Source organism: Pipra filicauda, unplaced genomic scaffold, assembly GCF_003945595.2.
Source record: "Pipra filicauda isolate LSUMZ 115617 unplaced genomic scaffold, ASM394559v2 scaffold7_size6619720_pilon, whole genome shotgun sequence".
In the NCBI taxonomy this organism is placed as follows: domain Eukaryota; kingdom Metazoa; phylum Chordata; class Aves; order Passeriformes; family Pipridae; genus Pipra; species Pipra filicauda.
In genome coordinates, this window is record NW_024104976.1 from 6,047,660 (window position 1) to 6,074,992 (window position 27,333).

The window sequence follows — 27,333 nt, forward strand, 5'->3', positions numbered from 1 at the left end:
GCCCCTTGCAGGACCCCCGGAGCAGATCGCTCCAGAGAGTCACTGAAACAGCCACCAGGCTGGCACTGCGGGAAGGAGTGAGCAGGGACAAGGCAGGGAAGTGCTTCGGCAGAAGGCTGAACCCAGGCTGGATGTGCATGGACATCGGGGCGACCATGCAAGGCTGATCTGCAGCACGTGGGCTGGAGGACATCCCCTGGGATGCAGCAGGAACGGGGCATTTGGAGCAGTGTGTTGGAGCATGGCAGCAAAGACCGACGTGGTCACAGCAGCAAACAGCACGATGACACACATTCTGACTGTTCCCCCTGCACACACAGCCATCACCAGCCACCACCACCCTGCTCACCCACCACCCAGGACCGACTGTGTACCCTCCCAAGCCCAAGCAGCCACTCTGTGCAGCCCTGTCTTCTGACCTACGCCCCCGAATCCTTCCATCCCTTCCTAAACACACACCATTCACTAAAACCTGCTCCCAGACCTGCTCCCAGGCTTAATCCCCAGAAGGATATGAAGAGAGAAGGGGGCCAGAGGTAGGATGCTCCAAAAGCGAGACCTCTGCAGAGGTAAAGCAATGCGGAGGCATCCAGTGAGCAGGGATAGATGCCACGGTGTGTTCCTACATGTCTTCACACTGTGAGCCATGCTGCAGCCTCACTGTGGGGCCAGATGTTGGGATGTGGCTGTCAGGGTGCTTGCTGCTGGGAGGAGAGGATGGCTGGGGACAGAAGCTTCTCGTGCTGACCTCCTTCCTTCCAGCCCTGTGCAGGAGGAGAGCGGGGATGGGGCTGCCATGGAACTGAGCCTCCTGTGCCAGCCTGGCATGGCACATGCCCAGCACATGCCCAACACATGCCCAGGGAACCCACCAGGTCCCAGGTTTGCTGAGTTATTAAGCATACTCCTGCCCAAGAAACCCAGACAAATCCCCTGGGTCCAAATGGACACCAAGGGAGCTTCCTCCCTAGGGAGAAGACAGCCATAGCACACACTGGAAATTTCAAAGCATAGGGAATGCAAGACACAAAAGGCATCAGGAGGGAAAAAAAGCGTCTGCCAGAAACAGAGTGATCACCAGGCATTGTTTGAGGTCTAGCAGCAGACCTCAGTCCTGGCAGATGGGGATGATGAGGTTGTTATTAAAATGCAGAAAAGACAGAGATTCTCAATAAATCTGCCTGTCCAGCATTTGGAAGGAAGCAGGATGCAGGGCTGATGGCACAGAAATTGAGAGCACTTCCACCCTCTGTCAGTAACCAAGGAGGATGTTCAGCAACATCTGTCGGAGATGGCTCTTGTTAAATCCTCGGGCCTGGAAAACACACGCTCAGTGTATCCAGAGAGAGAACCGAGGAGGGATCAAGCTTGGTTTTTTTAAATACTACCATACCAGAGGAATTGCAGAGGTTTTTCCTTCCCATCCGGTCCTGGCACATCCCTCACATCCCTCCCTCCTTGGAGAGGCAGCTGTGCCAAGGCCATGCTGGGATTCAATGAGGGCCTGTGGTCTGAGCTCATGAAGGACCCAGCACCTCCTCACCATTTGCTGGGCCTGTTTCTCTTCCAAGCTGGCCCAACATAGCCCTGTTCTCTGATCTGTGCCCCATGGGACATCACCTTCTCACCTCAGGCTTCAGCAGAGCTAGGAGAGGCATCAAGATCCCTGGTCCCAGCTGAGCCCTCAGATTTGAGCTTCCCTTGGATATTGGTTTCCCCTGGACAAAACTACCTAGGCAGCAGGGCATCAGGTGATGAGAACTCATCTGATGTGGGAGCCCCCTTGGGAGCCTCCTTTGTGCTTGGGGACCTTTAAGGAAACTCCAGAAGGAGTCCAAATGAGCTCCTTATGCCCCGCATGGCTTGGCACAGGCACGAGCTGCTCATATTTTTTCTACAGTCACAACGAGACCCTGGTGACATCCCTCCACTCGCAGTGGTTCAGGTTTGAAGGAGCAGTGACAGATTTCTGCTTTCACACCATCAAAGCCAGGCTCCATCTGCAGCTTGTGCTGCAGCTGATGCTGCTCCAATCCCAACTGTTTACACGCTCCATATCTGATGCACACTGGGCCCCAGGTCTGATGCCTGCATGGTAGAGACTGTCCCCGATACCACAAGGGTGACCACAATGCCTCTCTGCCTGTGAGTCACCGCGGCTCACCGTGACAGATGGCTGTCACAGCATCGCGGGTGTAGGGACTGGCAGGGCACAGGGGCAGGACTGGCAGACAGGAGAGGATCGGGGAGCACACACTGCACCACTCGTGTGCCAGACTCCACATTTCAGCTGCTCTCTCGCACAGCTGTGGTGGGAAGCCCCACCAGGTGGGATGTGCAGCCCTGGCACTGCCCACAGCCCATGGAGCCCCCAGCAAAGAGGGAAGGATAGTGATGGAGCCGCTCACACACAGTCATCAGGTGGGAAGAGAACAATCCATGGCTGCAGAGGAGTGATTTGTGGCTCACTCTGATGGACCACCGGACTAGGGGAGGCAGAGGGCCTTCTGCAGTGGCCTGCAAGGACACAGGAGTGGCCCTCTGCACTGGGAGCTCTGCTCCCACCCTCTGCTCCACCTCTGAAGGGTCCAGGAGCTCTTCGCTGAGACCTCTGGGCTGGTTCTCACAGCATGGCCCTTCCTCTCACCAAAGGCAGCAGTAGCTGCTTGCCTGGGTAAATCCAGGCAGGTCGGAGCACGCACCAGGAAGAAAAAGCCAGGCAATGTCTTCCAGGCTCCTGCCAGCCCAGCAGAGAGCTGTGTGTGTCCTCAGCCCTCGTCTGTCCCCCTGGGCCCAGGGAGCTGCTTTGGCTGAACCCTGGTGCTTCTGGTGCTCACTTGCAGCTGGGGACAGGAGCCCTGTTTGTCAGCCAGGCCAAGAACAGGAGACAGGACCTTCCCTGGGTTTAGGAGGGCTCATGCCACATCGTCCTGGTAAACCTTCTCCTCCAGTTTAACCCCAGGTGGTGTGGGCACAGCCCAGCATCCCCCAGGCAGCAGCTTCCGGTGACTCAGAGGAGAAGGTCTCTGCTCCTGCACACTCCCGGATGACTCACCCCCAGGTAATGTGGGGGCTGAATCTGACACTTGCCAGCGTGTCACTTGAGTCAGGCGCTGGGTTGGCTGCTTCCCCTGATGCCAGCATCTCCCCTGACTTGCCAGGGAAGCCTACAGCTCCTTGAATCTCCAGGTATTTCTTCCACAGCTTCAAATAAAAGCCATTCCCAGGAGCTTTGAAATGTCTGTTGGTGACTGCAGCTCCTTCCCTTCCCAGGAGCACCCCACATACACCCCGTTGTGCGGCACAGCAGGGACCAGGAGGATGTGACATCTGCCAGGTGAGACCCCAACTTCCCTCAAGGTCTGGGTACAGCAGGAGACGCAAGGACTGGAAGGTGGCAACTGTGACACCAGAAATGCTTCCCGGCAGCCAGGGAGTCCCAGACTGATAAATGACACATCTGTTCTCTGCAAATGAACAAAAATTGGCACACGAAGGAGGAAACTGGCATCGTTAGGGGACAGATGGATAAATATGACATAGTGGGGAAGAGTCGACACGGCTCTCTTGCAGCAAATTTCTTTTTTCAAAAGCTAGTGGCTTTCTTGGAAAAAGCCAGCAGGCCCCTGAGGGTGATCCAGCAGAGAGAGGTTCCTGCATTTCCACACGCAGGTCCTTTGATGAGATGAGGTCAGTGGCAAAATCTGCAATAATATTGAATTAATCTGGATACTGCAGATGCATGCTAAGAATTGCAGGAGGACTTTGAGAGGCTGAGCAACTTGGCAATGAAACGAGACAAAAGCCAGGGTCAGGGAAGTGACACACATGGGGAAACCAAGCCCAGGCTCATGTCTAATGTGATGGGCTCTGGGACTGGGAGATCTGACAGTCTGTGAAACTGTCCCCTCAGCACTCAGCAGAGGTCAAAACTGCAAAACTCTCCGTCAAGCTGATAGGAAGGGTGAGGAAAAAGGAGAGATGGCATCGGAGTTGCCACTGTTCCCTGGTCAGTCCCAGCCTGTGTGTGATCCTTGTTCCCCCTTCCCTAGGATACAGTGAAGCTGGAAAATGTGCAGAGAAAGATGACAGGATGATCCAAGGCCTCTGCACATGGGGCACGTGAAGGGCCAGGGATCTTTGGCATGGAAAAGAGACAGCTGGGGTCACAAGACAGAGATCTGCATGGCTGGGGGAGTTGGGGAGAGACAGGAATATCAGGGATAACGCAAGGAGGAGACAGTACACAGCAGCTCTCCTTGCTGGGGGCCACTGCAGATGCTACGTGGTTTAGGAACAAGACCAGACAAATCCACAGAAAAAAAATCCATAAATACAAACACATACTAAATACAAGGACTGGCACAAGGAGCCTTGTGAGTATTTATTGTGTCCATGGGAAGTGTTGCAACACATTTGCACCAGGAGGCCGTCAAAGCCTGGGCAGGATACGCTCAAAGCATGTGCTTTTACCAAATGGAGCAAATTCCTGCAGACACTTCTTGCAGCTCCACAAACTTTCTGTCAAAAAAAATCATTATGCAGTTGATGGTATAATGGAGGCCATGCTAATTGACCAAAAGAAGAGGTGACAACTCGCTGAAAGACATCTGCCAGCTCAGAGCCAGACCCATCGGTCATCGCCTCAGCCACGCCGAGCCCGGTCCCTGACTCTGCCCTCGGCACTGACAGCCCTCTGCACGTCACAACTGCTCTCTGATGCGATCCGTTATTTCATTAACACTTCAACGAGGTGTGGAGAGCCGTGGGGAGCTTCATTTCCACAAATCCAAGCGCAGCAACCCGGAGACAGGCCAGCAAGAGAGCTGGGTGACAGAAACGAGAGAAAAATTACTTCAGGGCTGACACCCAGAGGGTAGAAAATGCTTCTTTTACTGACAAATTCCAGGTTTGAGGGAAATTTCCAAACAGCCACCATGTAAACTCTTTGATGTTATTTTTTTTACTGCAAAATCATTTTGCGTGGGCTCAAGCCCCAGAGAGCTGAATTGTCCCTAGTCAGTACCCATGGAGACAGGGGAACCAAGACACAGCATCTCCCTGCAGCTGCCTTCAGTATTTCCCCAGCAAAACCAGGATCATGGCAGGAAAACCTCATGACAGATGCTGTGGCAACAGCTCTATTATATCATGCAAATCACATGGCCTCATCCAGCCACCCCCTTCCACACTCTGCCCAGCCAGGCAGATGCTCTCAGGGCTCCAACCATAGCACAAATTTAATCCCTTTATTGCTGGCCCTCCGTGGGGTTTTATTTGCTCCTACCAAGGGGGTTTGACCCTGCAAGGGCACAGCAGTGTCCAAGTGGGATAAAATGCCCGAATTCCTCCTCTCAATGAACAAAGGAAGCAGGACCAGCTGGGAGAGCACAGATCTGAACTCGATAGCAAGTGGTAAAGTGGAATTGATTGGAGCCGCCTGCACTCATCGATCTGAGGCTGAGAAAACTAAGGAGCTGGAGCGTTTGCAGCTCAATCAGAGCGACCTGCTCATGGGGGCCTGTGCTGTGGGGCTGGCAGGGGACCTGAGTGCCCCGGGAAAGTGTTAATGGCAGGTTTGATTAATCCAGCTGCAATGTCCGTGTTCACACAGCTGGGTCCTTCCCCAGACAGGCTCACTGGCTTTACATTGCCTGTGGGGTGTGAACCACCCCTGGCATCTCCTTATATCTCTTAATAGGGCTGTCATCAGCCATCAAGAAGATGGGCTCAGTGGACAAGAGCAAAACAGCAGCCATTCCTCCTATGGAGACAGGATCAATTGCTTTTGCCACTAGCCCAGTGTCTCTGAAAGGACTGAGAGGCAGAAAATGAAGGAGAACTGGGAGAGGAGCTTAAGAGGTGCAGAGGTGAGGGCTGGCAGGCCGCCTGGCAGCACGTGGCTGCCTGTTTTCTGCCCACTCAGCAGCACGAAGTTGGGTTAAGAGGTGGCTGTGTGAAGGCCATAAATCCCTGCGGCAGGAGAAGGCTCCTGCTGTGCACAGACAAAGGCAGAGCGAGAGCTGGGCCTGGCAGCTGGAATCAGGCAGGGCACACATGGACACACGGAAATGTTTATCTAGAGCTGCAGGGTGGCTGGTTCTCCCCTGCAACACTTTTGTCATGTCCCATCTTCAGCTGGGTGCTGGCCACAAAATGAAAGGGCTCAAGAAGTTGCTCCAGATTCTGTGTTCCCCTGGACAGCACATACATTTTGGTGACTATTTTCTTTGATTTCTGAGCGTTGGAGCCAGGCAAGGCAATCCCAAAACATAACCTAGCAGAAAATCAGTCTGTTATAGCCTGTTTACTTTCCCTTCCAATCTTCTTACTGGCAGACTGGAAAATGTCCTCTGAGGTTCAGGCTTTAGAAGAACTGGGACCATCTCATGTGCTGTTGTGGGCTCATAAAGCCTCTGGAGAGCATCACAGCTGAACACTCACCTCCAGAAATGCTCAAGTCCTTCTCTTTCAGTCCTTGGTGCATGTCTCATGAGCTACAATCACAGAATGGTTTGGGTTGGAAGAGACCTCAAAGCTCATCTCATTTCACCCCCCGTCATGGGCAGGGACACTTTCCACTAGACCAGGTTCCTCCAAGCCCCTTCCAACCTGGCCTTGAACACTTCCAGGGGTGGGGCAGCCACAGCTTCTCTAGGCAAGCTGTGCCAGGGCCTCCCTACCCTCACAGCCAACAATTTCTTCCCAGTATCCCATCTAACCCTGCCCTCTGGCAGTGGAAAGCCATTTCCCCTTGGCCTGTCCCTCCAGACCCTTGTCTGAAGTCTGTCTTCCAGCTCTCTTGGAGCCCCTTTAGGCACAGAAAGGGGCTTTAAGGTCTCCCTGGAGCCTTCTCTTCTCCAGGCTGAACAACCCCAGCTCTCTCAATCCTCCATCATAGCAGGTGCCCTTGTGCTCCAGCCCTCAGACCATCTTTGTGGCCCTAGGAGAAGATGGGGAGGTGGATGGTGGGGACAGGATAAGGTCAGGTTGCTTGCAATTGCCTCCCAGTTCAGGTGTGCTGCCCTTCACTCCCAAATCCCGCCTAAACCTTCACCTCCAAAATTATCCCATCCCCAGGACATTTCCCTGCTCTTGCTCCAGCATCCAGCTCTGACTCAGCAGAGAGGCATCCATCCTGCCTCCCCGGCATCAGCACTGCTCCTGGGGCTGCTTTGGGGATCCAGGATAAAAAGAGAAGGTGGTGGGGATCCTTCTGCTTCCCATCTGCCTCCTTGAGACCAGAAAAGGAGGCCAGGGGCTGCCCCAGCGAGGGAACAGCTGGAGGGGCAGAGCAGCTGAGGCAGCAGTGCAGTGATGAATTGCTCATCCCTGTGCCAGCCACAGGATTTATGTGTGTGCCATGGGGTGGACACATCTGGGCCCAGCAGCACTCTCTGCCTGGCTGCACCAGTGTTTTGACATTGCAGGCACCTTTAAAATCCCACTGAATGCAACCCACAGGCATCAGAGGGCTCAGAGAAAAGGCACTGATGGACAGAACAGGGTGGGAAGAGCAGAGGAGCCTGCCTGGAGCAGCCATTCTGCCTGGATGCTGAGCAGAGCCTGAAAAGATCAGGTCACCCAGCAGACAGATGGGTCCTTCAATGTTCCCACAAGCTCATCCCTTTTCCTCCATGCTGTCTGAACACATCCTGGCAGGTTTGAACCATCCAGACAAAACCACATGGCAAAGGGCTGTTGAGGCCCTGACAACCTGGCACAATTTCCTTAGGAGTGGTCACATCCCAGTTCTTTTGGGGAGTTCTTCCAGGCTTGTGAGCAGGAAGCTGTGAGTGGCAGCAGCTTCATCCCTTTTTCTCCTCCTCTGCACCTGCCAGGCCCCTCGGGACACTTTGTCTCCACGTCCACCCTCACCTCCCTTCTCCCTTCCGTGTTTGGCTGACTCTCCTGTATTGCTACAGTGTTATCTCAGTCATGCCTGTTCCAGCAGTTGAGGTCATTGTAATGCTGTCATCTCCCTGCTTCCAGAAACATCTGCCAAGCAGCCAAAGCAGGAGCCCAGCTGGCTCCTCCCAGCCACCGAGGAATCTTCCAGTGCATCGCTGTGGGTTCCGCGTCCCCACCAGCCATGGGCAGCATGTCTTGCCAGGGGGCTGCACATCTCCACATTGTCCCACCATCTCCCGTGGGTCCCACCACAGCTGTTCTGACCCAATGCAGCAGTTGTCTGAGCCAGCATGGAGCTGGGCTTGTCCCTTCACCCTGGACACAGCCCAGTTCATGGCATTGTGACAGCATGGAGGAAGGCCCAAGGACCTTCCCCCTTCACAAGCTTATGCCCTGGGATTTGGAGGTTGCAGTGATCCCACCTCTACAGCTCAGTTACACCTGTCCTGTGGGTGTCTGTTGGCCTTATCTCTCTCCAAGGTGCAGCCAAGGGGATGATGACAGTGTCAAACTCCCTGCACATGGGAGGAGACACATGTATCTCCTTCCAGTGTCACTGCATCCACTTTAGGTCCAGCATGAGGCCACAGACAGTGACAGGGCTGGCCACAGATGAGCAGCAGCAGTATCCCTGCATCCCCATGGGAGGCATGGACTGGGATCTTGGCAGGCAGATGAAGGAGGGAGAAGGGTGAGACTGGGGCAGAAGGGCACCACATGGACACCCAGGTCATCCAGAGAAAACACCAAAGAGCCCCTCCTCCACCACCTTCTGGTCAGCCACATTCGATGTGGAGAGCATCTCCCACTGCAAAGGCTCCCACCATTGCTGAGAGACCAGCATGCACACCACTGCCCACCAGTGCACACCAGCAAACTGCTGAGGGCAGGATGACATGGGCATAGACAAAGGGAGGACACAAAAGACTATTCTGTCTTTCTCCACCACTCTGAGCTCTTTTGGGCTGGATATGAGCAAGACGAGCTCAGGATGGCAGGAGTAATTACTTCATGGAGTAATCAAGGTGCACAGGGCCTTCCTCTGGTTTACCCCAAGCCTCAGGAAGGCAGTTTTAGATTTAGGATTTGCCAGCTGCAGCAGATACCCAAGGATGGATGTGGTGCAGGGACATACCCCTGCACAGCAAAGTTGTAGAAGACCCCTGCCTCTCTCTGCACACCCCCCCCCACGGGAGGTGCATGCGTAGGACAAGCAATGAGCTCATGGCACACGCGGGAGCCGAGTTTTCTGTGCCCGGCTCTTCCCAGGGGATGAATCATTCGGGCCATCCCAGCGCCTTGAAGTGCTGCGATTGCTCTAAAAATATTTTCCGTCAAGAAATCCTTTTGATCCCAAGTATTTGGAATTCTTTGTGTATCTGTCAAAATGAAAGAGCCTTTAATACTGGGAGCAGTGGGGAAAGCAGCGGCAGTGGTGAGGACAGTCATTAACTATTGATGTGTGTTTGAGCAGGGGGAACGAGCAGCCGCGGCACAGACTGATCCCTGCTGCTGTTTGGGCACAAGGACCATTTCCTTAGTCCCTCTCTTCCTCTGCCGTCCCTTTGTGCCCCGTAGTTCGTTAATCCTGTGGTCGGGAGAAACTTTATTCCCTGAGATACACGCGGGGGGGTGAGAGGTGGGGTTACGGGGTGGGAATGGGGTTGTCTGGGGACACAGCGAAGGCGGAGATGAGGGGTGGGATGAGGGGAAGGGTCGGGTAAGAGCTAGGGGGGGGTCAGGGTGAAGGCTGGAAGCAGGGTCAGGGGCAGAGTCAGAGCAGGGAGCAGGGCCAAGGGCAGCGGGTGAAGGTGAGGGGGTGAACGCCGCGGCTGAGGTGGAAGCCGGGCCGACACCGGGAGCTGCGCCTGGGAGAGGCTGAAGGGGGCCAGCGCACGGGGGCCAGCCCGGGCCGGGGATCGCGGGGGAGGGCGCAGGGCGGGGATCCGGCCCCGGGCCCCTCACGGGCTCCCCCGGCCCCCGCGGGGCGGTCCCGGAGCGCGGCCCCCGCGGGAAGGCCCGGCCCGGCCCGGCCCCGCCGCGCGTCACCGCCGACAGCGCCAAGAGCCGCCGCGCCGCCCCGCCCGCCCAGAGCCCCGGTAGCGCGCCGTGATCGTATAGTGGTTAGTACTCTGCGTTGTGGCCGCAGCAACCTCGGTTCGAATCCGAGTCACGGCATCGCCCGGCGGTACCACGGCACACGGGCTCCTCTTTTGCCGCGGCTGCTTTGGCTCATTACCTAAATTTAATTTCATTATTATTTTACTATTTTTTAACTTTTATTTATTTATATTAATTCTTTGTTTATTTTTTATTTTTCCTTTTTTATTTTATATCATATTTCATTTTATATTTTTTATTCTATTTTTAATTTGTTATTTATTTTATTTTATTTACATTTCTTTCATGTAATCGAATTTTATTTTTAATTTAGTTTTTCTAATATATTTTATTTTTATACTTAATTTTATTTTATATTTTATATTTTATATTATTTTTCCATTTAAGTATTTTGTTATTTTATTATATTTACTTTTATGTAATCTAATTTTTCATTTTATTTTTCTGTTATATTTTACTACTATATTTTTCTATTACATTTTATTATATTTTTCTTAATTTAACTTTTTAATTTGATCTTTATTTCAATTGTACTCTTACTTTGCGTGTCTTTTCCTTTTTCCTTTTCGTCTCATTTTGTTTTATTCTTAATATTAATTTTATTATGTTACGTATTATATCTCATTTAATGTTATTTTATTTAATTTTATGGCAGTTTATTTTGCCTCCCGTCACTCCTCTCCCTCTCCCCACGGAACCCCCGCGCTGGGCGGGTCCGGCCCCGCAGCCCCGCTGGGAGCCGGGAAAAAAAGTGAAATATCGGCGCGACGCGAAAAGAAACCCCCGCGGACTCAGGGGTCTGCGGGGGGCGGAAAGTGCCAAAAGAGGAGCCCGTGTGCCGTGGTACCGCCGGGCGATGCCGTGACTCGGATTCGAACCGAGGTTGCTGCGGCCACAACGCAGAGTACTAACCACTATACGATCACGGCGCGCTACCGGGGCTCTGGGCGGGCGGGGCGGCGCGGCGGCTCTTGGCGCTGTCGGCGGTGACGCGCGGCGGGGCCGGGCCGAGCTGGGCCCGCCTCTGGTGTTCCCGAGGGTGTTCCCGGGGAGGCCCGCGCGTGTCGCAGGGCTGGGAGGGCCTTGCCCGTACAGTGGGGAATTTACACCGCCGTCGCACCAGCAGCTTTCAGGGTTTCTTTCCTTGTCACCCACACGCTGACCTGCACAGTCACCCCCTCGCGCCCTCACCCCTCACTGGCCCCAGCCCTGGGCAGCTTTAGCGATGGCATTGGCCAAAATCCACAGGGAGAAGGCACAGAAAGGTCCACGGGGACCGTGTGGCACGTGAGTGCCCTGAGTGCCCTGTGGTGTCATTAATCACCGATCTCCAAACTGACTCCTGCCAGCCCAGGTGTTGGCACCCTCGGAGCCACATCACCCCTCCCTGTGCAAACAAAGAGCAGGAGGTACCACGTGGAGTGGACGCACCTGGGGATGCGATTCCCACCACTCTGCATGAAAAAGTGGTTTCCAACACATGCTGGCACGGAACTCTTTTGCTGGCTGCCACCCCATCCTGCTCAGGCATCAGGGGACGTGACTTCACACCACTGAAGCTTTGGAGGTCACGTGTGTCCCACTCTTTGTTTTTTTGGGGAAGCACTTCCTGGGGTGGGGTAAAGGTGATCTTCTTTCCGTATCTCCACTCAAGGTTTGTTTTGCATGTCAGTGGATGTCTCATGGGTAACCTTTTTGTGTTTGGCACGATGCCCTGCACGGCCACACCGCCGGGTTCCCGGTAGTGAGCCCCGGGAGGAGCCGGGGCAGCCCCGGCGCTGCAGTGCCCAGCCCAGCTCTTTGGACCGAGCTGTTAATGCGTAACCGGGGCACGGGCCAGGAGCTCTGCGGCCGGTGGGACTGGAGGGTGAGTGCAGGGGGACGGTGGGTGCCAGGGTGGGGGGAGCCACGGGGCACGGGGAGGGCACAAGGCCATGGGGAGTGTAGGGAACAGGAGTGTGAAGGTGTGGGGCACGAGGATGGGGGTTGCAAGGGCGTGGGGTGCAGGGACACGGTGGGGAGGGCAGAGGGGCGCGTGGCCACACTGCATCACAAGCCCGTGGGGGCCCATAGGGAACAGGAGGGCGTGGGGGTCATGGGGATGGTGCGAGGACACAGGGGCACATGGGGGCATCCACCTGCTGCCTGTCGGTGTGGTCCCACCCATGAAGGAGAGGGCAGCCAATGTGGCTGCACCAAAACAAAAGGTAATGAGCTGGCAGGGGGCTGGCACTGGGTGGGGGGACATGGAGGTAGCATCAGCCCAGGGGACCTGGAAGTCACTGAGCCTGGAAGAGGGGGGAAGCCAGGAACCCTGGGGGGCTTGGAACTCTGGGAGGTCTAAGCCCAGACGAGTCCTGGGGAGTGCCCTTTAGTGGTGGTGGACTTGGAGAGGGGGGTCCTCCTGATCCCTGCCAGGGTCCTGGTGAGATGTCCTTGAGCTGCAGGCACACTGGGGGTGCTGGAGACTCTGGAGGGTGGTCTGAGGTCCTGGGTTCCCACCATGGCCCTGTATCCTGCCCTGCTGCTGGGGAGCCATGACCCCAGGAACAGACTGGGGCCATCACTCCCCAATGCTCCCCCATGGTGGCTCTGCTGGCCTGTGGAGCCCCACACCACCTTCAGCTGCCAGTGTTGAGGGGGATGGTCTCCAAAACTACTCACATTCACCAATTTCATTTGGGGCTGCGTTCCTCCCTTCAGTGGGCCCTGATCTCACACTGTGAGAAGATGATGATGACTGCTGTCTCCTCCTTCTCCACACAGACCTTTACAACTGTCCTCAAAACAAAGACAACTTCTTACTGCCTCTGTCCTCACACAGGAGTGCTCTGCTCCTACAGCCGATCACTGCCTTGTCTGCAACTTCTCTGCTCTTCCCTCATCCTTCTCCAGGCAGAGGAACTGGGAAGGTGTCCAAATGGGATGATGCTCTGAGGGTTCCTGCCCTGGCATAACACTGGTTCTTCTGGCTTTGCTGGACTAGTTCTCCCAGTATGATGCTCCTTTAGGACCAGTCCCCATGCAAACTACCACTCATTCCTACCCCTTGCTCCTGCACTGTGCTAGTTATCAACATGGAAGGACCTTCTTCCTTATCTAGCTTGCACCAAGACCTTGCAATGAAGGATGCAGCCACATTTATTCTTTTTAAAATCCCACTTGCAAAGGGACTCACAGAGGCTGGTGGACACTGCCACCAGTTTGGAGGAGGAGTACCAGCACTCCCTGATGCATGTAATCCTCTCCTGTAATTCCTTGGAATTATGGAAGAGCAAAGACCTTCCCAGAGTTAAAGGAATTCAGCACACCAGCCCCATGGCCTCAGGACCCCATGAAATGGTCCCTTGATGTGCTAGTGCAGGAGCTGCTCTGAATCCCTACTGCAAAGGGTGTTCTCCTCTCAGAGACACAAAACTGAAAAGCAGAATGGGACATTTGACCTTCCCAGAGGTGATCCCATCTTTCTCTCCTCAGTCAGCTTTTTCTCTAGTACATTGAAGCTGCAAACTTCTAGAGATGGAAGGAAACCAGATAACCCTGGACAGCCTTGAGAAGGGCATGGATAACCCAGCTTTCAGCTTCCAGGTAAGTCTTCCCTTGCCTTGCCTTGCCTTGCCTTCCCTTCCCTTCCCATCGGGGTACAGGGTGCTCCAGCTAATGATGTTTTCTAGGGAGAGGAGAGACACTATGAGGAATGTAGTGGTCCAAGTGGTGAGAGCCAAGAGAAGAGGAGAGGAGAAGGGAAAGGGAGATTCTCCTGTTGCAGGTAGGATAACCCCCACAGGTGTGTGTGTGCTCTGTCAGAGACAAACCTCATTTGGGAGCAGAGTAAGGTCATATTGACCACACATGGGGGACAATGTCTGATGGGTCATTGTGGCCTTGTAAGGTGGCAGTGGCAGATCTCTGTCCCCCTACCAGCCACCCGGTGCCGGATTCCACTCATGGTGCCAGGATGTTGGGATGTGTGGACCATGGCACACCATTACCACTGTGCTGCTGCCAGAAGTGGCCTGGGGGAGGTGTGGTCATGACCCAGCTCTGCTGAGTTGGCTTCAGTTGGGTTGCACTGGGTCGGGTTGATCTTCCACATGCACCTTCTGCGTCTCTCACGTCTTTGGCATGTGACTCTCCCCAGGAAGGCCCTGCAGCCAGTATCCAAGGCAAAGCACTTCTGCAAGGCTCATGCCAAGGTGTTGAAAAGGGTTGTCCTGGGGCTCCTTGGAGCAGGTGAGCACTTCCTGGCACTCAGACCCCACCTCCGTATTCTTTTTGGCTGGCCATGCCCCCAGCCTCCACACACTGAATGTGATCACTCATGGAGGTTGTATCCACTCCCAGCCCTCACTGCCTGCCCCTTCCTCACCCCACCACTCCTATCCAGAACTATCTGCCCCTCACTGTCCTCTCCTTTCTCCACCTGCCCAAAGGGTTTGCTCTGCCCCTTCTGCTCCCTGCTGGGGTGGTGCTCCCTAAGGTCTCCTTGTGCAAAGATGGGAGCCTTGAGGGTGGCCAGGGGAGGATATTTGGAAGAAATGAACCTCTCTGTTGGCCCCAGTTAGTGTTATGAACCCATGATCCTACAGCCCTGATGTTTCTGACCCCCAATGTGCCTTCTCCAGCCTACCTGTGCTACTTCATTGCGGCCTGTTACCTCAACTTCCAGCGAGCCCTTGCCTTGGTGGTCATTACGGCTGTGGTTGTCTTCTTCATCTGCTGGAGCTTCTTCAAGAAGCACTGTGGGGCAAAGGTACTGCATCTCCTCCGTCCCGTTGGGAAATGCTTCCAAAAGTCCTGGCCGTGGCTGAAATGGTGAGTCAGGAGAAGGCAGGGCCAGATTCCTCCCAGCATCTGCGTCCCCTTTCGTGGCTGTCCTGTCAGCACAGCCACAGTCAGTGGCATGGGCTTGTGCTCTAGTGCCATGCAGGCACCTCACGAATGACAAGGCATGGCCCAGCCTGGAGCCTTGTAAAAGCCATGGCAGAAATGTTTTGCTCATCTGCCTCGGCAGCGTGATGGCTGTTCACATCCCTTGTTTGTGTCTGAGCCCCAGGTTTCTTCAGATACATGGACCTTACGGTGGCAACTCCTGCACAATCAGCTCCTGCCCTTCGCAAGCTGCTCTCCCCATGGGCACATCCTCTTGCTGACAGTCTGGTGTTTCCTTTGCAGGCTGCTGTGGGTGGCCATCCTGGCAGGCCTGATCGCGTGGCTGGTTTTGGACACTGCCAAAAACCCAGAGCAGCTCATCTCATTAGGTGGCTTCTGCGCTTTAGTGCTGTTCCTGTTTGCCTGCTCCAAGCACCACGGTGCGGTACGTGCTTCGGGTGTGGCTTGGCCATCAGTCCTCTCACAGGAGGTGGCCACCCAGCACTGGAGAACAAGTGCTTCCTTCCCATGGGCATCCCCTTCCCTGGAGGAAGCAGAAGCCCAGCAGAGCTCCTGGGCAGAGCTGGGCACAGCCTGGGGAGCTGAACTGGTTGGGTGGATGGACCCCAAAGCCACCTCACTGCTCTTCTTCTCACTGCTCTCCTTCCCATTTCCCAACCCAGGGCTGCCCCACAGTGCCTCTGTCCTGTTTTCTACCATGTCCCTTGCAGTGGGTCAGACCCAGAGGCCCAGCACCAGCCCCACACTTGAGCTTCAGGTGCTGTGGATGGAGAGTGGGCCTGAGCTTCAGGTGCCCTGGGGAACTTGGTCAGAAGTGACTGAAGTCCCAGTGGCTTCTAGCCCAACCTGCTTCAATGTTTTGGGCAACCCCTCCATCCTCCTCCTCCAGAGGGTTAATGAACAGGCAGTTTTGGTCTAGCAGGTCTGTGCTACCAGTGAACCATCAGAAGGTCTTGATGCTTGTCCCCTTCTGGATCAGGCTGGCAAGTTATGTTCCAGCCAGTTCGAGTCCCACCAACTCAATATCTTCCTCTGTCACCAACCCATGTTTGTGGGTTTCTGTGACACTTTACTGGTCTCCCCATGACCCTCACCCAGGGCACAGTGTATGGTGTTTACTATGTGCTGGAAAGGAAGCCTGTAGGCCTTGACAACATCGCAGTCCCCATTCTGCTTTTGTCCCCAGGTGTCCTGGAGAGCCGTTTTCTGGGGTCTTGGCTTGGAGTTCTTATTTGGAGTCTTCGTCCTCCGAACAACCCCTGGTGTCCAAGCTTTCAAGTGGCTGGGTGACCAGATCCAGGTACTACATCTACTCATCCCATCCCATGCTTGCACCTTGGGATGAACAGGAAGAGCAGGGGATGGCATGGGCTGGGGAAGTGGCAAGGACTGCACGCTCACAAACATATATGTTGGGAACTGGAGGAAAGCCAGCTCTTCCCTGGTTTTCTGAAGCAGCCCAGACCCCTAGATGTGGTCTCCCTTGCAGGCTGTAGCAGAGCCCTGTGGGACAGCCCACCAGTGTCCCCAGCTTAGGTTTCAGCGGGTCATTCTCTGGTGTGCAGTCAGCTGTGGGACTGGGGATACAGCCCCCTGCTAGGCAGAAGTGAGATGTCGGGAAAGGACCTAATGGAGATCTCCATCCTACTGTGTAACTTCTTCCCTTGCAGATCTTCCTGGGCTACACCACAGCTGGCTCTGGCTTCGTCTTTGGGAACACACTCATTACAGAAGTCTTTGCCTTCCAGGTCAGCTGGGGAATGGGGTGTGGAGAGGTTTTCTTCTAGTCTGGCTCCTTGCTGGGTCCTGAAAGGCACAGAGCTAAATGCAGCCAGATTTGCTGCAGTAGAGCTTGAGCTTCTCAGAGATGGGTTTCCCTTAGCTTTGGATCCATCTATGGACCTCCTCAGTACCCTGGGGGGTACTGTACCTGGGGGATTTGCACTTGTCCCTGTCCCTCCTGCCAGCCTGGTCCAGTGTTGTGGCACCCGATAGCAAGGGCTGGCTATGCAATACCATGCCATGCCCAGCTCTTGGTCTCCAAGTGTGCCTGTGTGTGTCTCAGCTCTCCATTGACCCTGTGCCCTGGTGCCTTCCCTGCAGACCCTGCCCATCGTTGTTTTCTTCAGTTGTGTGATGTCCATCCTCTACTACCTTGGCGTCATGCAGTGGCTCATTCTCAAGGTAGGGCCTCACTCCTGGATCTGGGATAGCTATGGGAAGGAGAAGAACCTGGGGGGTTCTCTGACTACCACGGTCAACTGAGGGATGTCCCGGAAAAATTGTCATGGTACTACTTTGTGGTGATTTGTCCTGCTTAAAAGAATAGATACAAACCCCATCCTTCTTGCATGTTCTTCTGAGAAAGCCCAACTCTAGGGCTGATGTTTCTATGCAGTCTGGGGGTGCTTCCCAAGATTACCTCTGTGTAGGGGCCAAACAGTGCCCTGCTTCATGGGGATGGTGGCAGGGTGCAGGAACCTCTGTAAACATGGTGGCCTTGTCTTTCCCCAGATCTCCTGGCTGCTTCAAGTCTCGATGGGCACCACTCCCACTGAGACCCTGAGTGTAGCAGGGAACATTTTCGTGGGACAGGTAAGGGCCTGGGCAGGAGATCCAGTTCCTCAGCGCTTATAGCTGAGCCTGCCCTGGAGAAAGGGTCTTCTCCTCCCTTCCTAGGAGACCTGAGGCCCTGTGTGGCCCTGTCTCAAGGACAGCAGGGTTTTCTCTTCTGCAGACCGAGGCCCCGCTGCTCATCCGCCCGTACCTTGCGGACATGACCCTCTCAGAAGTCCATGCTGTGATGACTGGTGGCTTTGCCACCATCGCAGGCAGTGTGATGGGTGCCTACATATCCTTTGGGGTGAGTGCATGAGTAGATGTATGCCACATGCTCCCTGCTGCAGAGTCCTGACATGCAGGAACTGCCCTGGACTTGATGGTGGGAGACCTCCAGCAGGTGCCCCATTGTCCCCTTCCATAAGCAGGATGGAGGCAGGGTGTCCAGCCTCACCTTGTCCCAAAGACAGGTCCAGCCTCACCAACTCTGGTCTCCCCAACAGGTGCCTCAGTCACAAGAAACAATTTTTTCCTCATATCCAAGTGGAATTTCCCCACTAAAGCTGTGCTGGTGATTCTCACCCTTTCACTGGGTACCAATGAGCAATGTCTTCCCTCCAACCCCTTTTACATGGTCAGAAACAGCCATACCCCCCCTCAACTCTCTTTTCTCCCAGCCAAACAAGCCCTGCTCCTCCAGCATCACCTCAGTGCTCCTGGCCCTGACCCCCGGGGATGCTCTATCCAGTTCGTCAGTGCTGTCATGGGAAATAAACCTTCCCCTTGACCTGCTGCCTGAGCTCCTGCTATTTATACTTTAATTAGTCTCCTTAAATGAGGAACCAAGGGTGGAAGGTCAGAGAAATGAGACCTTGACAGGGGATGGGTGAGGCTGGGAGCTTAGCCCATCCTCAGAAGGTAAAAGTTCGCAATGTTACACAACCTATTGCTCTGATACTCGTAAATAGCGACAAGGAAGGGACAATAACCATCATGATTAAGTCAAACAGCAGGAGAGGTTAACATCCCCCAGGACACGATCGCTGCAGCTCCAGCAATGCCTCCATCCAGACAAGCTGCCCCATGTGCTTTGCTGCTTAGTGGGGAAAACCAGCCAATTTGTGCACCCTGAGCAAACAGGGAGCCCTGAATGGCTCCAAGTGTCACTGGCTGATGCTGGGATGCCCTGGTGTGGTGTGTCACGGGGCACAGCCTTGCACAGAGGTGTCTAAGCCCCCGGTCTGCGCGTTGCAGATCGACGCGGCGTCGCTGATCGCAGCCTCTGTGATGGCTGCACCCTGCGCCCTCGCCATGTCCAAACTCGTGTACCCCGAAGTGGAGGAGTCCAAGTTCAAGGGCAAAGAAAGTGTCCAAATCGCCAGTGGGTGAGTGTGAGGGGACAGGTGGGGGAGTGGGAGTGCATTGGGGGGTGGAGTGTTTTGCCACTGTGGGGAAGCCGTGGGGGCAGTTTGGGGCACAAGTGGATGCTGTGGGTGGCCCAAGGCTGGGAGAGCTTGTGTTGTTCAGACATCCATGGATTGACACCTGACTTTGCACAAGGGATGCCTGACCATATGAGTACATTGGGGTCTTTTTCCACAAGGGAAGAGCAGAACATCCTGGAAGCTGCCAGCAATGGGGCTGCCGCCTCTGTGGGGCTCGTGGCCAACATTGCAGCCAACCTCATCGCCTTCTTGGCGGTGCTGGAGTTCATCAACGCTGCCGTGCGCTGGTTTGGGGAGATGGTAGACATCAAGGATCTCACCTTCCAGGTATTCCCAAGAACAGGCCTGTGGTCTGGGCTGCCAGACCCTGCATCCCCCACCCATCCCCACCTTTGCCCGCTGCCTTAGTAGGCTGTTGAGATCCTTGCTGAGTGTTTGGCAAGTGCTGGCAGTGGGTGTCCAAGCTGGGGGCTATGCAGAAGGTCCGCTCTGAGTCATTACCTTCTGGAATGCTTTTCCCAGGTGATCTTATCCTATGTCCTCATGCCCGTGGCCTTTCTCATGGGGGCAGACTGGGCAGACTCGCCGGTGGTGGCCGAGCTCCTGGGGATTAAGATCTTCCTGAACGAGTTTGTGGCATACCAGCAGCTGTCCACATACAAGAAGAACCGTCTGGCGGGCCTGGAGGAGTGGGATGGGAGCCGGAAACAGTGGATATCTGTGAGAGGCACCTGCCACCCTGCTGGGCACAGGGCAGGGATGAGACCAGCTGGAATGGGGCATGGGAACTGGCCAGAGTGGTAGGCAGGCAGAGGGTTGGAAAAGTCCTTTAAGATTATCGAATCAGGATGATGGTGCTGGGGGTGGGAGGGCACCTATGGCCAAATAGACTTGGATGTTCCCCAACTACTGGGTATGGGAGGAAGGAGTCAGTGACGCCCTTTCCCATATATCCTGCTCCTTGATGGAACAGATCATGGTGCTACAGGGCCCCTGTCACCTGTCCCCGCAGCCCAGCCTCTCCCAGGGACAGCCTTCATTCTTGCTCCCCAAAATAGCTGAAAGGATAAAGCGTTGGGGTGGGGGACTTATCTCCATCATGTCTGTCTGGGCTGGGAGCTCTGACATGGTGCTCAGCTCTGGGTGCTCTGGGGCTGCTCCTGGGCAGAGGTGACCGTCCCCCTGTGCCCTCCAGGAGCGAGCTGAGAGCATCACCACCTTTGCCCTCTGTGGATTTGCCAACTTCAGCTCCATTGGGATCATACTGGGAAGCCTGGGTGAGTGTAACTCATGTCCTAGGTGCCTAGGCACAAGGCAGGGGGGATCCTGGGCTAGGGAGCAAGGGCTCATCTGGGGCAGGAGGAATTTGCCCTCAAGCCTCCATGTTTGGTCTCTGCCAGGTAAGAAACAGGATTTGCATGATGTGAAAGGAATGGCTTTGCACTGCACCCATGGGCAAGAGCACATGCATGTCCCACAAGCCTGGGTGTCACCCAGCTATGGTGCAAAGAGCAGAGACTCTGATGCTGGGAGCACTGAGGGCTCTGGTTGATCACCCGTGGGTGCAGGGTGGGCACAGCACTCTGCCAGCACCCACCGCTGCCAGGACAGGCAGACAGTGTGCTGGGTGCTGGCTGGGACCACCATGTCCTCCAGACAGCAGGAGTTGGTGTGGGGAGGGCACTGTGTGGCAGAGCCAACTGGGGACCAGGGACACATCTGTACCCAGCCAAGGGCAGAGCTGGAGTCAAGATCTGACTCCCCCTGGTCTCTGTTTTGCCCCACAGGCTCCCTGGCACCTCACCGCAAGGGTGAGTTTGCTTCCGTGGTGCTGCGGGCCCTGCTCACTGGCATCTGCGTCTCCATGCTCAACGCCTGCCTGGCAGGTAGGTCCCTGCCCACTGCCAGCAGGGCCAGAAGGAGCTGGGGAGGGACATGCACAGGGCTGAAGACCCCTATAGATGCAGGTTCAGGAATGGGGGTGGCTGGCCTGTCCTCCCCATGGCTCTGCCAAGGCCTCCAAACCCTGTTCTCCCCTCATGGCTCTGCCAGGGGCTGCCGAAGCCCAACAGCTCTCCTGGGGCCCCTCGTCCTCATCTGGGCTGGGATGGGGACATATCAAGGGCAACATCTGGCGTACTGCAAGGAGCTCCCTGCAGTTTCAGGGAGTGAGGTGGGATAGCTCGTGGGACCTGCACAGTCCCAGGTACAGGATTCACTAGTTGGGCTATGGGATTTGTGAGCAGAGTTGGGACACAGGACTTACAGGTATGCTTGGGGTATGGGATTTGAATCCATGGTCCCTCTCAAGTCCCAATAGGAGACCTTGTCCCCCAGGTCTCCTCTATGTGCCAACGGAGGTGGGTGACTGTGTGACATTCTTCAGCACAGCCAACTTCAACAGTACCAGCTACACCATATACACCTGCTGCAAGCAGCTCTTTGCCAGGTAGGTATGAAGGGCCCCAGAGCTGTCTGGGACCCAGGTGGTGGGGCAACAACTTGTCCTGACCACATGTCTCTCCTTCCAGCTCAGTGTTCGAGAACGGGACACTCTCCTTCACAGGATCCTGGGCTGGGCAGGCGGAGAGTGTGCTGTGGCTGATGGAGTGCTGTGGGCACTACAACCACACATCCTGTGCAGGGACAACCTAGAACCACGGGAGGGGCACCAGGGTCTGCAAGGCTGGCCCCAAAGGTAGAAAAAACCCTGACAGACACCTGAGCATTTTGTCTTCTCCACTCCAAAGTGCTGATGGACAGTTGTGTGCACCTTGCAACCAGCACCCTTAGGTGCTGGCCCCATGGACACAAGGAAGCTGCTCCCAAATAAATTATGGTCATCCCTATGTGCTTGCCCTCAGACCCCCTCTGGCCCCCACCTGCAGCTGTTCCACCACAGCACAAGGTGCTTTGCTGAGGCTGCACCCCATGCTCACTGCAGACCTTGCAAGCCAAGCCTCACCCACTGCCAGCTTTGGGGTCTGGCCACAGCCACCCTCTTCTCCCCGTGGGGCATGGATGGGGGTAGAGGTGGTACTTGAAGATGTTTCCTTCCTCCAAGCACAAAGCTGCCCCATCACCCCTTGCTTGGGTGCATCTTTCCCACAGGGACCACAGTGCTGGGGAACAGGCCAGTCCTCCTCACTTTATTGCACTCGAGAGCACCCAGTCGCCAATGCGGCCACGTTATGTACATCGGTATTTTACAATCACCCAGCGAGAAAGGACCAGGGCCCCAGCGTGCACGGTGCTCCCAGCCCAGCTGCTTCCCTCTGCCAGGCTGCACTGAGTCACTGTTTGGGACCCCACCATGCAGGGGGGTGTCACTGGCACCCAGCACCCTGTTCCAAAGCCCCAGGGAAGGTGATGCTCTGCAGCACAATGAAGCTGACAGTGCTGGGCTCTCTGTGAGGCCCCTGCCCACTGCCACACTCCGCCGGCTGCTGCACGCCTGGGTGAGCTGACAGGCACAAGGGAAGCTTGATGCAATGCAGGGTGCTTTACTTGAACAGCATGAACATCACTGCCTGTCCATCACTGCCTCCTGCCACGGGGCAGCAGGATTTGGAGTGCGTGCTGCCAGCTGCCGCTGGAGTCTGGCATGTGCCAAGCAGGGGTGGTGCTAATTAAGCATGACCAGGTCATGGTGTGGGGCTGGGCGTGGTATATGGGATCTTTGTATGGCAGGGGGACAAAGAGGAGCAAGCCCTGAGGGCTGGACACCCACATGTGCCAAGGCAGAGACTGGCACGGAGAGGAGGTCACTGATCCTGGGTATCCCATGTGAGGTAGAGCATTCTTACCATGGCGCTGGCCAGCACCATAGCAGCACCATCACCCTCAGCAGCCACCCAGCAAGGGCGTGGGAGACTTCCCACAGGGCACAGGGGAGGGGAGGGATGCAAAATCCCTTCCCTGTGCAGCTGCTGGTACCCGCAGTGGGACTGGCACACACTTCAGAGCCCCACGTCATAGCAGAGGAGCCCTGCAGCCACCACTGAAACCCTCTGCAGCAAAAACAGTGTACCAGGGCAAATGGGACTGCCTGGGTGCTGTTGGGGTTCTCAAGGGACAGAACACTGGCAGGGCTTGGCCTGGTCACTTTATGGAGGACACAGAGAGGGACATGAGGTGCTGGGAGCCAAGAGGACATCCCAGACTCCCAGTCTGCTTGGGGGAGCCAGGCAGGGGCATGGCACCTGCAAAGCCCAAGGGAGCAGCTCTGCCCCTGCCTTAAGGAAGGCACATGGAGAGAGTCAAGACAGGAAAGCGAGTCCCAGTGTGGAGGGGCACGTGGCCCCACAGGCTCCACCAGCAGCAGCAGCTCTTGTAGAGAGGTACTGGTGAGGGATCCCTGCTGTCCACAGCTCACAGCCCCCCACAGCCCCGGTCCAGCCGCTCACACTAACACACACCACACAACGCAAGTGCTGCGGGCCAGGGCAGGGCTGGAGGGAGGAGAGTTTTGGCAGAGACCACTGCCAGGATCTCCCTTTTCCAGACTGGCCACGGGGCTGCTCAGGCTGGGTCCAGAGCGGGGTTCCCAGCTGCAGCAGCTCCGGCTACTGCGGGCAGCCAGCCCTGCTGCTCTCTCCCAACCTGGGTTTGGAGCCTGTCGGGGCCTCCCCTGTTCCTGCAGCTCTCCGGGAGCTCTTGGGGCTCACAGCAGCCTTGCGGGTGCCCTGAGGACTTGACAGTGCCTTCTTCTGGAGCTGGGGACTGGACTGGGCAGATTTCCTGCCCAGGGAGGGGCTCTTGGAGCCCTTGGGCTTGGCTGGCTCCAGTGTCTTCAGGCCCAGGATGCTGCAGTAATGATTGCACCGGTGAGCAGCCGGGAATTGCTCCAGCAGGGAGGGGAAGCAGCTCTCCTTCAGGCCCTGGTACCTGCCAACACAGTCATTCTCAGCCCCTGTTTTGCACCAGGAGATGTCCCATCAGAGCAGGGAGCCGAGGATGGAGCCCGACCACACTGACCACCATGGCCCTTTGCCAGGTGAGCAGCAGAGCTGGGTCTGCTGCCCCAGCAGCTCGGGGTCACTCACCCTTTCAGGTTGGTAGCGATCCGCACATTGGTCAACTTCCAGCCCACTCCTGCAATTAAAGGAAGGACAATCAGGCTCTGTCCAGAGAAGGATGGGCACTGGCACCAAGGGCAGGTCATTGCCCTGGGAGCTGGGCTCCACGGCACGTGGGGAGAGAGGCAGGAGGGCAAGGCTGGGGCTTTTTTTCCTCCTTTCCCAGGCCGGAGGGTGGTGAGGAGCCACAGGAGTCAGACAGGAGATCCCTTTACCTTCCATGTCAGTCACAAGGATGTTTCCATTTGTCCACTGGTAGACCCAGTGCTGGAAGGTACAGCATTTGAGCACGATCTCCGAGGTGCCTCTTGCTACCAAGCTGCCATCTCTCTCGGTGACACAGTACTGCTCACAGGGCCCACCCAGGTCCTCCTCCATTGTGGCATAAGGGATGTTGTTGGCCGGTCGATAAACCAGGTACAGTGGAATTATCCTGTGTGGGAGAGCACAGATGGGGTCAGCATGGTGAGCTCTCACACCACTGCAAGCAGAGGTTCACACCATGGTCTGCATCCCTGGCTTTTGCCTTCCCCTAATATACCTTCTGTTTGAGGGTGGGAGAACAGTGCACTGTCCCTTGGGATGCCCCAGCGCCCACAGGGAACCCTCCCACAATTCCTGGGATGCTCTGCCAGGGCATCAAGCCAGTGGAGCTGCAGCACCTTACTTACTCGGGCACTGCTCCAAAATCAGGGACGGCTCGTGCCTCGGCAGCAAAGATCTTGCAGTACTCACGGCTGGAGTTCTGGACTTTACATTCCTGGAGGTGCAAACAGAAGAGTCAAGGACCTGTCCTGTCTCGCACCAACACCTCCCTGGGACCCCTGCCAGTTGTTTCCCTGTCTTGGTGGTCAAAGGACAAGTAATGGGAAGGTTCCAAGCAGCTCTGTGTTGCTCAGAGAGAAGAGCTGAAGCCAAGAATGACAAGAACATGACCAGACCACTGCTCTTCAGAGCATTCCAAAAGTGGAAGGAAATAGCAAAAGTGGGCACAGAGCTGGGGACTGTTTGGGGACCAACCTACACAGATGGGGAGGGTGGAGGGGAGACAGGTGGATGGTGCCCCACAAGGATGCCCACCTGGATGGTGATATCGTAGTTCTTCTCGATGAGGCTGTTCTCATTCTTGGTCCCAAAGACAATGAAATTGTGCACTTTGATGACACAGGTGTGGCCAGACTCAAAGATGGGCTCCAGGCCGTAGATGGCTCTGGCACGGCAGGCTTTGCGCAGGAAACCAGCGCCCACTTCCATGTCCTCGCTCACCACGCGCCCGAAGAGCTTATCCCCCCAGTAGCCTGCGTCGGCCAAACCCTTTGCAAACACCATGGGCGTCATCTCGATCTCCTCTCCAACTGCTGGGGGGAAGTGCTGGTGAGTGGGGACAACGTGGGCACGTCCTGCCCCTTCCACAGAGCTGCCCGTCCCCTGCACAGCGAGGGGCAGTGGTCACAGCTCATCACATATGGCCCTTACCTTCAATCTCTTCCCGCAGGCTAAATCCTGACAACACTAGAGGAGACAGAAAGCAAAGAGGTGTCAAGGTCCTGACAGGATTCCACCCTGCCCCATGCACTTGCATGACTAGGGATGGCAAGTAGGATGGTGGGAATTGCTCATAAATTAGTACACAGAGGCAGATGCCCCTCACAGAGGTGGTATGCAAGGGATATGCAAGGGATATTACGGATATGCAAGGCTCCCCTGCTACAGCCTGACACCAAGCCCTCTCCACAGTTGGGCACACCACCCCATAGCACAGCCAGGCAGATGGGAGAGGCTGCTGAGGGCTCCTCACCTTCTGGGCTGAGCAGGAAATCGGTGGAGTCGGTGCCGTACTCGTTGCTGATCACGCACCGGTAGACCCCGCAGTCCTTCTGGGACGCCTGCACAACAGCCAGAGCTGCCTGGCCCTCGTCGCCAGCACTGGGAAAAAAATGGAGTGTGGCCTCAGCCCTGTATGGTGTGTGGGGGCACACAGGAGCCCTGTGACAGGTGCTGCAGGTGAGCACCCTGCTGCCCTCAGGGGGCTGGAAGAGAGCTACAAAGAAAGCCAGCTCAAGGGTATCCCAGCTGCTCCCCTGGCACGTCATGGCACCTGGAGTCCTGCCCTGTGCTTTGTACTCACAGAGATGCTCCTCCTCCAGGCAAGCCCTGCAAAATCTGGCCAGGATTGGGCTACAGACTGATAAAGGTACTTGCCTCTGAGTGAGGCTGGGTCAGGGCTTTGCAAAAGTAAGAGCTGGGACCCTCATCCTGAGACCTGCTGCCTGAGCAGGCTCTGCTCTGGTCCCCTAGAAGGCAATGGCCACTCCTGGTCCATCTGCCCCAGCTCAAAGATCTGCCACAAAAGAGCATTTCTGCCCCAGAATCACCTCTTTCTGCCTGCTCATTATAAAGGCAGATCAAGCAACACTCAAAGGCAAATCCTAACTGATGCACATGATGTTCCTACACAAATCCTCTGGGCTTGAGAACAACTTGCTCTCCATAGTGCACCCAAAGGAGCATCCAGGATACAACCAACCACCCATATGTCCCAATATGCTCTCCCTGCACAATGGCAATACCAAGGGATAAAGAGGGCACGGGCAGAGCTGCTTTTGCCAGCGGTGATTGCATCGAACACCCTCCTAGCACCGCTGCCACCCTCACATGGATCATTTGGGGTCACTGTTTTGCAGTTTACATCCACCCTTCAGTTACTGCGATGGGCACAATACCTTCCCTGCCCTCCCCAAGGTCTGGGTACTCAAAGCACAGACTCCAGATGGAGCATCAATAGGACAAATTTGGCAGCAATTCCCCATCTGGGTGATCTTTCCCTCCAAGGGCACTGAGAAGATGAAGTTCACAACGTACCGTGCCATGCACTGAGCTTCCCATGCAGCCTTAAGAGAGGGGCACTTTCACACCCCAGTCAAGGCAAGGAGCTGGATTTAGCAGGTGACACACAAGGACTACGACGATGCAGAGCTGGCAAGTTACCTCCTTTGGGCTTCAGCTACAGGGATCTCGTCCTTGTACCACATCAGCTTAGAATCACTCAATATATTGAAGAACTGGCACCAAAGTTTCAGGTTTCCTGATGCATCGGAAAATTGTTCTGCCCTGATCTTACGGACCACCTGTGGAACTAAGGACAGGGTGTAAAGAGATGGATGGTGAGACACAGAGTGCTGGCTGCAGCTCCAGGGACAGGCCAGCCTACCCCAATGCTGCTGCTCAGGGCTTTGGTGTTGGGTATCACACACGTGTCAGCACAGCCTGGTAGAACATTGCCCTCCCAGGGAAGGTCTCGGAACTCCGCTTGGATAAATAAGGTG

At 55.6% G+C, this 27,333-nt stretch overlaps 2 protein-coding genes and 2 non-coding genes across 6 annotated transcripts in view; 2 read left to right on the forward strand and 2 right to left on the reverse strand.

Moving 5' to 3' along the window:
- The first annotated feature begins 10,017 nt into the window (after positions 1-10,017).
- On the forward strand, positions 10,018-10,089 carry TRNAH-GUG. Its single transcript has one exon. It is a non-coding gene; the product is annotated as a tRNA-His (tRNA).
- Positions 10,090-10,889: 800 nt separating this feature from the next.
- TRNAH-GUG lies at positions 10,890-10,961 on the reverse strand. The gene has a single exon. It is a non-coding gene; the product is annotated as a tRNA-His (tRNA).
- A 2,590-nt stretch (positions 10,962-13,551) lies between these two features.
- Positions 13,552-21,746, forward strand: LOC113998796 (sodium/nucleoside cotransporter 1-like). Its single transcript, XM_027741818.2, has 17 exons — positions 13,552-13,620; positions 13,707-13,801; positions 14,174-14,265; positions 14,658-14,847; positions 15,208-15,349; positions 16,112-16,225; positions 16,596-16,673; positions 17,029-17,109; positions 17,440-17,520; positions 17,663-17,788; positions 18,739-18,869; positions 19,088-19,256; positions 19,452-19,649; positions 20,125-20,206; positions 20,717-20,815; positions 21,267-21,378; positions 21,461-21,746. The coding sequence occupies exons 1-17, from the start codon at positions 13,552-13,554 to the stop codon at positions 21,582-21,584; spliced, it is 1,983 nt and encodes a 660-aa protein (XP_027597619.1). The 3' UTR covers positions 21,585-21,746.
- Positions 21,747-22,072: 326 nt separating this feature from the next.
- ALPK3 (alpha kinase 3) overlaps positions 22,073-27,333 on the reverse strand; it is a 33,797-nt gene continuing 28,536 nt past the window's right edge. For 2 of the 3 annotated variants that reach the window (XM_027741805.2, XM_039390101.1), the window contains 8 exons: positions 26,996-27,143; positions 25,806-25,933; positions 25,484-25,519; positions 25,088-25,365; positions 24,679-24,767; positions 24,223-24,440; positions 23,975-24,023; positions 22,073-23,816 (listed from right to left, as the gene is read on the reverse strand). In XM_027741805.2, the coding sequence (XP_027597606.2) occupies positions 23,495-23,816; positions 23,975-24,023; positions 24,223-24,440; positions 24,679-24,767; positions 25,088-25,365; positions 25,484-25,519; positions 25,806-25,933; positions 26,996-27,143 (1,268 nt within the window). In that variant the 3' untranslated portion in view covers positions 22,073-23,494. The remainder of the gene's footprint in view (positions 23,817-23,974; positions 24,024-24,222; positions 24,441-24,678; positions 24,768-25,087; positions 25,366-25,483; positions 25,520-25,805; positions 25,934-26,995; positions 27,144-27,333) is intronic. The other variant, XM_039390102.1, reaches the window with a different exon arrangement.